The sequence below is a fragment of the Dipodomys ordii genome, unplaced genomic scaffold (assembly GCF_000151885.1).
Source record: "Dipodomys ordii isolate 6190 unplaced genomic scaffold, Dord_2.0 Scaffold157, whole genome shotgun sequence".
NCBI lineage: Eukaryota > Metazoa > Chordata > Mammalia > Rodentia > Heteromyidae > Dipodomys > Dipodomys ordii.
The window spans coordinates 5,968,642-5,979,225 of NW_012267373.1; the positions used below are offsets into that span (position 1 = coordinate 5,968,642).

Here is a 10,584-nt window from a genome sequence, read left to right on the forward strand (position 1 = left end):
GGAGGGGGAGGAGGAGGAAAGGTGCTGTGTTTTACTTAAGGGGAACTAAGGCAAATTTTTTTTTTCCAGCAAGCAAGTTTACAGGAATTAGATAAGAAAAAAATGCAAGCTGGTAGAAATCAATTGTCATTCAGCATAAAACTTACAAAGAAATAAATCTGTCATCAGTTCTGATCATTCATCTAAGGATGGCCACAACAGTTCAGTCATATGAAACATTCTTACTCATCTCTTACTTCTAGGCCTCCAGGTGGAGGCCCAGAAAGTGGCCTGGAGGCCACTTTCTCCTTTAGATTTTGATGTCTCTGGTATTTCAAATTCAAGAAAGAAGAGCCTAAATGACTGACACAGGCATTCCAGTGTGGAATGTTAGCCCGGTTTCAAAGTGCTTTTAATGTGATTGGCACTCAGTCACAGGAAGGATCAAATCTTGAAACAAAGCTGGGACCCAGCCTGTTACTGAATTCCAAGAACCTCAAAAGACCCAACTACAGTTACTACAGTTCTGCTATTAACGTAGCAACTCTAATTGCCTCCAAAATTAGACCACAGTGTCTCCAAACACCAAATTTGAACATACTGGAGGAACTATCCTTTGGAAATATCTTTTCCATCTGGTGTGGTGGTATTGACATGAAGTCTTACATATAAAGAATGCTAAGGAAAGTGGATCACTATGGATTTGAAGCCAGCCTGGAAAACACAATGAATCCTTCCTAGAAAAATTAGTAACTTTTACCTTAAAATTGTCTGTAAAAATAGTAGGCTCTCTATAATGAATTATTATATTTCACTAATTTAACTAGTTTTCACTAATTATTAGATATAATATATACATAGTGTAATATAGTTTAATACCTATTATAATAGTATAATTTCCATAATGAATTATTGTATTTCAATAATTTCAGTGGAGAAATCAACCGTAACAGGGAAGTACAGGCTTGAATTCCACTATATTTCATTGATTATAAAATGCAACATTAGGGCTGGGCACTGGTGGCTCACGCCTGTAATCCTAGCTACTCAGGAAGCTGAGATCTGACGATCCCATTTCAAAGCCAGCCAGGGCAGGAAAGTCCATGAAACTCTTATCTCCAATTAGCCACCATAAAACTGGAAATGGTAAGGTGGCTCAAAGTGGTAGAGCAGTAGCCTTGAACAAAAGAGCTCAGAGACCAGCACCCAGGCCCAGACTTCAAACTCCATAATCAGCAAATAAAATAAAATGCAATATTTATATTTGCATGGAAAAAATTATAAAAGTTATCAAAAGTGTTAAATGATCATTAATTGTAAGAAATATCTTGTTTCAGGTCTGTAAAAATTATAGGAATTTTTGTATCTATGGATGGAACAAGCATGGCACTCGCCTGATGTGTTGGCATCCACCAGAAATCCCAACAAGTTGGAGACTAAGTTAGGAGGACCAACTTTAAGGGCTATGCTACATAGTAACACCCTGTCTCAAAAGAGAACAGAAGCAGAAAGAAAATGCCTCAATAAAACTGTATTCTAGAGATACTTACTCCAGGTAAGTATAAGCATTAAATATTTTAAATTGAAATATATTTCTAACTCAGTAGTATATTTGTGAACCTGTTTAAAATAGAGAAGAGATTGTTCTGGAAGACATCTTCAACAAACATTAAAACCTATATAGCTTTATCATTTCATTTTAACTCACAAAATTAAAGCTCAGGACATGAGTGAAATAGAACCTGTTAAGTGACTCAGTGTAGAACCAAAGACAAGAGTCCCATCTTAAAAACGGTCTCTTAGACCCTGCTAAGAGTTTTGGTTTTCTTGTTATTTGTTTGTTTGGGGTTGTGGGGCTTAAACTCAGGGCCTGAGTGCTATCCCTGAGCTCTTTTGCTCAGGACTAGTTAGAGCTCTACCACTTTGGGCCACAGTGCCACTCTGGTTTCCTGGTGATTAACTGGAGTCAGGCATTCATGGACTTTTCTGCCTAGGCTGGCTTTGAACTGCGGTCCTCAGATGTCAGCCTCCTGCATAGCTAGGATTACAAGCATGAGTCACCAGCACCCAGCTTGCTAATCATTTTTATAAAACTAAGAATCCATATGGCCCCTTAGCATTTAATCAAACTTTGCTTTACCTTGTGAAGGCAAAGCAATTAAAAATTTTGGTTCTCTTCCAAGGAAAGTTTTTCATGAAACTGCTCTCCTCAGTTCTCTGGCTGAACAAAGGTGCCTGATCATGTATTTAGAAAATCTATTTCACTGCTTTGTGGTTCTCTTCCACTATAGCCACCCAGTTTCTCAAACATGAATGCTTTCATTCAATGATCTAAATTCTGGAGACCATACAAGATGACTTTGAAATCATCCATCCCAGAAGACCACACAGACCACATGGACAGAGTCATGGACAGGAAAAGCAGTGTATTGCCAGCTGAGGTTGACAAAGCCACCTTGGGAGGGAGAAATGGTGCCTGTCCTTTGTTCAAATGTACAGACAGGATGTGGAGTGGGAGGAATGGGTAGGTCTGAAGGCCAGCTGCAGTTAGGCCTGGCCATATCAACTGGTTTTGTGGGAGGGGCTGAGGATCTGAGATGGAGGGCATGCTAACAGACCTACCCAGCCTCATGCTAAACACAAGTCTCAACAAGATCCTACTGCATGTAAATATGGTAGGTTAGGAAAGACTCTGAGACTCATAGAGCATTTCAAACCATTTTAGCATGAATTCAAAGTAGACCTAGAAATTCTGATCTCCAAGCATGCTGAAAATCTGCCCATGCTGTGCTCTGTTCTCTTCAGAAGTGGTGTTTCTTTTTCAAAGAAGCCGAGAATTATCCGTCTGTTCTGAATGTTATGTTGGTCCCTTTTGTCCTGCAGCTGCATGGCAGAATCTCCAGCATTAACTAAGATGGACTTTAACCATCAATGCACTGGAGAGGAATTGGTTGGAAATTTCAACCATGGCCTCCATCAAAATGTTTCTATATGTTATCTATTACATAAAGACATTGTTCCATTTATTTCAGCCATTTTAAAATATGATTCAGTTCATTTTCTGCACCAAGCCCAGTCTTTTATTTTTCATTGCCCAAAAGTAGGTAGCAAAGCTTTCTGTTCTTTGTTCTTTCTGTTTTATTTTCTCTGGTGATTCAGAGGCCAAGTTGCTACTTTATACATCACAGGAAATAAAATAGCAGTGAATATTGCTGACCCCAAGCAGGTATACATAAGTACTGGTAAATCTGGGTATTGCCCTTGAAGAATTCCAATTACTGCAGGAATAGCCATGTCTCCCAAAGAAGCACCAATCACAAAAAATGCAGCAGATTTGCCACTGATGGTGGTGTACTGTTCAATCCAAGAAACACCACTGGGAAACGTGGTGGCCATGGAGGCCCCATACACGGAGGTTGCTATCCAGAGACAAAGGGGGCTCCTGTCAAAAAGCACCAGAAACAAACAGGAGGCCAGGCTGCCAATGTTGCTCAACACAATCATGGTGGCAGGACGTAAACACGCGGCAAAGAAGATCGCCAGGCCCCTGCAGGCTGCGAAGGTCCCCCAGAAGATGGAGTTCAAGCCAGCTGCCTCTCTCTCCTCCATGCCAACATGGGTGGTGGCAAAGGAGAAAATATAAGAGCCATATGTCACCTCAGCCCCCACGTAGAAGAAGAAGAACAGAAAAAGCAGACAGAGAAGGGCCTTGTGGTATTGAGCTCTTCGAGATTGCTGAGCAGATGCTGTTGATTTTCCCTGCCTTGAGCTTTTCATGCAGAACAGAGCAAAAAAAAGGAGAGAAACTACGAGAATATAAGTGCCTATGGAAGCATAAGCCCACAGTAAGTTCATGTCATGGGGAGCTGCGAGTAGAGGGTCTGAGGCGGCTTCAGAAGAGGCATTGAGGGCTGCAGGGAGAAAGTCGGTTTCTGTGTGGTTGTCAGCAGACTCTGTGGGGCCCAGCGCCAGTTTAGCCAGCAGGGGAGCCAGGAAGGCACCCAGGGCAAAACTGAAGTGTAAGGCCTGCATGTGGGGGGGGCTCTTGTCCCCCCAAAGAGCCAAGATGAGCACGTTCCCACCTAGCAAAGAGACACAGAGACAATTAATTAAATTATTCAGGATAACAGGAAAAACATGGTTCAGTTTCATCTGAAAGAGAATGTCTCAATTTTACATGGAAATCTCTTTGCCATGTTCTAAATGATCAAAGACTGGCCCTGAGTCTGAGTCCATTGCGTAGGTAAAAAATTCTAGCCTACTAGAATGTTTCAATGTCATACATGGAATTCCATAAGCTTGAAAACAACTACCACCTCAGGGCAGACACATTACACACATATTTATCAATTTTATGTATATTTACAAAAGATATATATTGTACATATATGTCTATATATTTCCAAAAGATATATACATATATACATATGCATACACACACACACACACACACACACACACACACACACACACACACACACTGACTAGGCAAAATTTTATCCAATTGTGGCCAAATACTTGTGATTGTGGCTTCCATACTTGCAATTGGTACTCAGTTCCAATTGAGGAAAATTTACTTGTGTAAGAGGCAAGATACCCATTCAAGACCTGAATGCTCCAAAATCCCAATATGTCCAAAGTACAAGACAAGAACACGTTTCCTAACGTAAACCTACACTGTCTGAATACCTGGAAACTGACAGCCAAGAGCATCATGGCTTTGGCTATCTAGGTTTTTTGGTTTGTTTTATTTTTCTTAACTATATTTAGAATTCAAAGCCTCATGCTCTTACTTGGCTTTTTCAACTCAAAGCTGTCACCCTACACTTGAGCTACACCTCCACTTCCAAGTTGGTTATTGTTGTTGTTGTTGTTGTTTTCTGGTTGTAGGGCTTGGGGCCTGGGCACTGTCCCTGAGCTCTTTTACCTAAGGCTAGCACTCTACCAGTTTGAATCACAGCACCATTTCAGGTTTTTTGATGGTTAGTTGGAGAGAAGTCTCATGGACTTTCTTGCCTGGGCTGGCTTTGAATTGCAATCCTCAGATCTCAGCCTCCTGTGTAGCTAGGATTACAGCAGTGAGCCACCAGCACCTAGCCCACTTTCAGCTTTTGCTTGTTATTGGAGACAGAAGTCTCTGAGATATGTCTGCCTGGCCTGGTTCCAAAGCAGATCTCAATCTCTGGAATCTCTAAGACAGGTGGTGAGCCACCTGTGTCTTTGGCTGTCACTCTCTCTCTCTCTCTTTTTTAGCTGTTATTAAGGAATTGTTCAAAAGAGGTTACAATTCCAGTCAGGTTCCAGTATAATGCTTCTTTACAATGTCTCCCCTTTCCTTGTTCTCCCTTATTTCCCCCTCTTCTCCCTCCTCACCAGTTACATAGTTGAGTTTTTACATAATGTATATTAAGTACAATGACTACATTTGTTTACCCTTCCCCCTCCATTCCTGTTCTTCCATTGTCCCTCCAAAATTTAAAAATAAAATATGTTTCTATTTCCTGGAATTCTTTGTGTGTGTGTGTGTGGTGGAGGGCGGGGAGGGGGGGTTGTGGGGCTTGAACTCTGGGCCTGGGTGCTGTCCTTCAGCTCTTCAGCTAAAGGCTAGTGCTCTACCACTTGAGCCACAACACCACTTCCAGTTTTCTGGTGGTTTATTTGGAGATGAGAGTCTCACAGACTTTCCTATCCAGGCTGGCTTTGAACTGTGATCCTCAGATCTCAGCCTCCTGAGTAGCTAGGATTACAGGCATGAGCCACTGGCGCCCAGCTATGGAATTCATTTTAGTAAACAGTATTTTAGTTGTTCAGAGGAGTTAAGCTTTTAGATTCCTATCCTAAGTATTTCTCCTCTCCTTTGATCTGTTTGTTGTTTGTCTATAAATGCTTTGAACCCTGTATATGTTATTACAACTAGTTGTATTTTAGATCTAGCTTCTTTAGATCTGGCTGTCTCTTTGGTATTCAAATATTTTCACAGTTGGGCACTGGTGGCTCACACCTGTAATCCTAGTTACTCAGGAGACCAAGGCTGAAGGTTCAAAGCCAGCCTGGGCAGCAAAGTTCATGAAAATCTTATCTCCAATTAACTTTTTTTTTTTAAGCCAGAAACAGAGCTGTGGCTCAAGTGGTAGAGCATGAAGTCTTGAGTAAAAAAGCTCAAGGACAGAGCTCAAGCCCTGAGTTCAAGCCCCAGCACTGGTGCGCATGTGCACTTGTGTGCCCCCCCCCACACGTGCACACACACATGCACACAAAATAATAATACAAATGTTTTCTTTAACAGCCATCCCACAGGTAAATGGTATAGCTATCCAGGACTCCAACAGGGTGAGCACATTGTGGGTATGAGCAAGGCCTTTCACCTTTCTGATGACAAAAATGCTGTCATCCACAATTTCCATACCACCTCTGTACACCGTTCCTGGTGTCAGTGGTGGTAGTCCATTGTTGGCAGTCTGGCAAAGCCATTTCCTCTTGATCTAAAATTACCAGATTCTATCCTAAAATGTGAGCCCATTCAACTGCACTGTGATTAGCTTTAGTTTGGGTGTCTTTTCCCTGTTGGGATATAGTAAATCGACACCTCTCATAACCAAAACCCTCAAAGATCACTTCCTAGTAGGTTGTTAAAAATGGTGACTTGACTAGCAAGAGGGGTAGTTGCTAGGAGGTAGTTTTGGTACGATGTCCCCAGAGTTCACGTCATTTCACAAGCAATGCAAATGATGTTAGTATTTCATCTGCTCTACTTTTCCTACCAGCCATGTCCCATTACCCACCAAGAAGACAATGAAAGACTAACTGACCTGTATCAAGAACGCCAATGGAAGCACCAAAGACAGGCATCATGCCAATCAGAATTTCTGCGGTCTTGCAGAAAGGAGTTAGGTAAAGACTAGCTGTGGTAACCAGCATTGATATCCCTGAACAGAAAGATTAAAAAAAGAAGAAGAAGAAGAATCTAGCTATGAAAACTGTACCAATAGTCAAAGAATCATAGGGCAAGTCCATATCATAAAAGCTTTACATAGATGCAAACAAGGTCAAGTGAAAGGTAGGTAATCTTGAGATAAGAGTTGCAGTTTCTACAAGTTATTATTTTGCCCAAGACTTAATAGTATTCATGGATTATAAATATAATTTGCTATAATGTGAATAAAACTTTAAAGTTTCACAGCAAATGAGATCTAACAACAGTGATTAAATCTAAAGGTATATATATATATATATATAATGTAAAAGGGAAATAATACAATGTAATCAATATATCAATATATAAAATATATCAATATATAAAACTTTGCTAAATAAGTTGGTTTGTGGAATAGGTCAGGAAAAACATTATTTTAACCCATTTTGGAAGAGGGATTTTTTTTCTTTACTTATTCATTAGCAATAAGTCATTCTCCTTGCCTCCAAAAGAGTTTCATCACATTGATCCAAATTTTCTTTAAATATGTTAGTGAATCCAAAGCAGAATGTTAAACACATAGCCATGTCTCTCCGATGCTGCAGAGCCATCTGGGCTCATCACTGACCTGGGGCAGCAAGAGGGACAAATGTGTAGCCTGGATCAGTTCATCACCATCCTCTGTCCCACACTGCTAACCCAGAGTCTAGAGAGCCTGGCCACATTCCCAGAGTTCATCTGGCTCCAGGTGGCCCTAGAGACCTGTCCTACAGCTGATGTGCAGAGCTTTGGGACAAGTGTGTGACATGGACTGGTGCCTCAGGAGGTTGGAGGCTCATGACTGCCATCAGCACACTGAGGGCTAATCAAGATTCCAGGTGGCCCAGTCTGTAGCTGCTGAGCGAGAGCAGGAGCCCTGGAGACGCAGCTTCTCTAGAGGACCCCGAAACACCATCATCAGGCTGTTATTTCTCACACGCTTGTGAACTCACTGACAATTTCAAAGAAGTGAAAGTCAGCACTTCCTTACCCATAAGTATAAAATGATTTACATGGTCCAGAAGAACTCCCCCAATCATGGAGCCACACAAAAATCCAGAGGCCCGGCTCACAAATATTAGAGAAAGGCTGCTGATATTGCGGTTCACATTAGTGGCCAGATCTTGAAATGTGGGTCCCAGTATGCCAGCACCCAGTCCCTAAAATGGAAAAAGACAAAAAGCTTTGTGCTAACAATGAACATTAAATGATGGCTATTAAATAATAGCCTTTTCCACGATAAAAAATTGAAGGGGGGCTGGGAAGGTGGCTCAGTGGTAGAGTGCTTGCCTTGCATGCATGAGGCCCTGGGTTTGATTCTTTAACACCACATAAGTAGAAACAGCCGGAAGGGGCATTGTGGCTCAAGTGGTAGAGCGCTAGCCTTGAGCTGAAGAATTGAGGGACAGTAGCCAGGCCCAGAGTTCAGGCCCCATGACCACCACCAACAACAACAAAAAAGTGGGAGGATGATTACAGCGGAATGAGAAGAATTACCAAATCAAACAAGTTAAGAAAATGCACAACATTATTATCTGTAGGGCTATTATAAGGTATGTCTTTTTTCCTTTACTTAAAATTATAAATTAAAAAAAATGTTTTCTGTTGCAGTTGTGTTTAGTTTTTGAACAATACCTTAAAACGCTGTTCTGCATTTATTCTTATAAAGATGAAACAAATTTATTCTCAGAATCCTTTCTTTTTTAAAATATGCTTACTATTTGCATGACTAACAGAGGAATATTGATGGTAAAATTTGAAATTATCAAACATCAAAATTTTTATTCCTAGTTTTTTTTACATTAAAATGGAAATTTCTGGGATTCCTCTTTAGACTCCTCTCCAGATGGAGTTACTTTCTATCATTTCTTTCACTTTCAAATAAACTTACTCTATTTAATTTAAAAATAAGTTAAAATTAAAATTTCTGATATATATGGGGATCTACCTCTCCAACAAACAGAAGATAAGCACTCTGAATATTTCTTAATCTTCAGTGACATTCCAAAGGCATCAGGAAAGAGCACCATCTTCATGGCTTTTCCAGCAAATAGGACTTACACATGTGCAGAATGATTTTAACAAAATTTTGTTTGCACAATTTATTAGCAAGAACTGAGGGTTACAGTTCAGTTTTAGAAAATGTGTAAAACCCTTTAAGAAAACTTAAATTATCCATACTTCAAAAATCTTTTATTCTGATTACACTGTTTGGTTCCAAATGAAGAGTGGATTTCCTAGTCAAACACCAGCAGTCCAGGACTGAAAAGCCACTGACATCAGATACAAAAGCCCCAGCATCAGATACAAAGAGGCTGAAAACTGACTCTACTCAAAGTGCTTCATGTCTTCAAAGGCCCAAGAAGGCCTGGTATACAGAGGGCTCAGCAAGCATCTGCAGTGAGTTCTGTCATCCCCTCCCCCATGAAAAGATTCTGGTGTGGCATGTGGCCCACCCAGTATAAGCCAACACTTGGGAGGTAGAGGCAGGAAGATTGCCAGTTCAAGGATAACCTGATCTGCATAGCAAAACTCTAGCTCAAAATAAATTAAAGCAACATGGTTCTAATAAATAGGCGTGGTTCACTCTAAGATGCTAACTGATTAGAAATGATTGCCTTTGAAGGACTCACCCTCCAGACACTCCAGAGTCAAAAATGATCAAGTTGGGCGTTTCTATTCCTGCACTTTGCTTAGCAGATCGGCAGGGTGATTTCCAATCGAGTGATGGCAGGGTGAAGATATTCCTGACTCTACCACTTAACCAGCTGTGCGATCTGGAAACAGATCCCAGCCTCTCTGGGTCCTATCTACCAAGCTCAGCTGCACATGGTCAAGCCACCAGGAAGAGAAAAATCCCCAAGCAGCAGCTTTTCTGTGTCAGCATTTCGAGCTTGGAGAGGTGGGTGTGGAGAAAAGCATCTGCAAACCCCGTCTGTCTTCTTGGATCTCCTCAACACACCCAGGCACTCGGAAAATGCCAGGAAAATAACTTTCACACATGACAGTCACCCTTCACGATTACAAGTGTGCCCATTTTGCAGACGATGAAAGCAAAGTGCCCAAGATCACACTGTGTAGGTAGGTGTGAAATAGGAGAGTCCAAGCTGGAGCTTCTCATTCCCTGACAAGACGCCCAGCACTCGGGAGGCCGCAGCCCCAACTCTCACCAGCCCGAGGAAGGCCAGATACAGGATCACGGTGGAGAACCAGCGCAGCAGGCTTCCGGCTTGGCCTTTCCCTTCGGTGACCTCCACCTCCTCCTGCTCCTCATTCCCCGTGGGGACCTCGGTCCCGAGGAGCCACTTCCCAGTAGGCCAGGCACCAGCCCCAGCTCCTCGGAACTCCAGTTCCAGCTCCATCTTGGTGGCTCTCAAGTGGCTTTGACACTGTCATCTTTTCAATCAAGTCAGATATGGGGAGCGGAGTCCTACCCTGCCCTGCCCCGCCCTGTCCCTGGAGGCCTGCTTGTCCCCAAAGGCGCCGCCCCGTGGGCACCCCCCCCACCCCCATCCCACACCCATGGATCTCCCAGAGCCAGACTAGGCCCTGGTAGTCGGACTTTGGATCCGGCAGGTGCTGTACTCTCTTCCAGATCGTACTTAGCTTGATGCATGCAGGCCCCCTGGAACGGAGCCCAGTGGCCAAGCTGG

At 42.3% G+C, this 10,584-nt stretch overlaps 1 protein-coding gene across 1 annotated transcript; it reads right to left on the reverse strand.

Annotated features, from left to right (window-relative positions):
• Positions 1 to 3,117: 3,117 nt before the first annotated feature.
• On the reverse strand, positions 3,118 to 10,293 carry LOC105998152 (sodium-dependent glucose transporter 1C-like). Its single transcript, XM_013032794.1, has 4 exons — positions 10,102 to 10,293; positions 7,923 to 8,091; positions 6,789 to 6,905; positions 3,118 to 4,061 (listed from the first exon to the last, which is right to left on the reverse strand). The coding sequence occupies exons 1-4, from the start codon at positions 10,291 to 10,293 to the stop codon at positions 3,118 to 3,120; spliced, it is 1,422 nt and encodes a 473-aa protein (XP_012888248.1).
• Positions 10,294 to 10,584: the final 291 nt, after the last annotated feature.

Excerpts from the sequence above, each read along its gene's own strand:
- LOC105998152 (XM_013032794.1), bottom strand. The coding sequence starts at position 10,293 with ATGGAGCTGGAACTGGAGTTCCGAGGAGCTGGGGCTGGTGCCTGGCCT. Across the intron at positions 6,906-7,922 it reads AAATCATTTTATACTTATGG|GGATATCAATGCTGGTTACC; the intron begins GTAAGGAAGTGC and ends CTTTCTGTTCAG. Across the intron at positions 4,062-6,788 it reads CATTGGCGTTCTTGATACAG|GTGGGAACGTGCTCATCTTG; the intron begins GTCAGTTAGTCT and ends TCTCTTTGCTAG.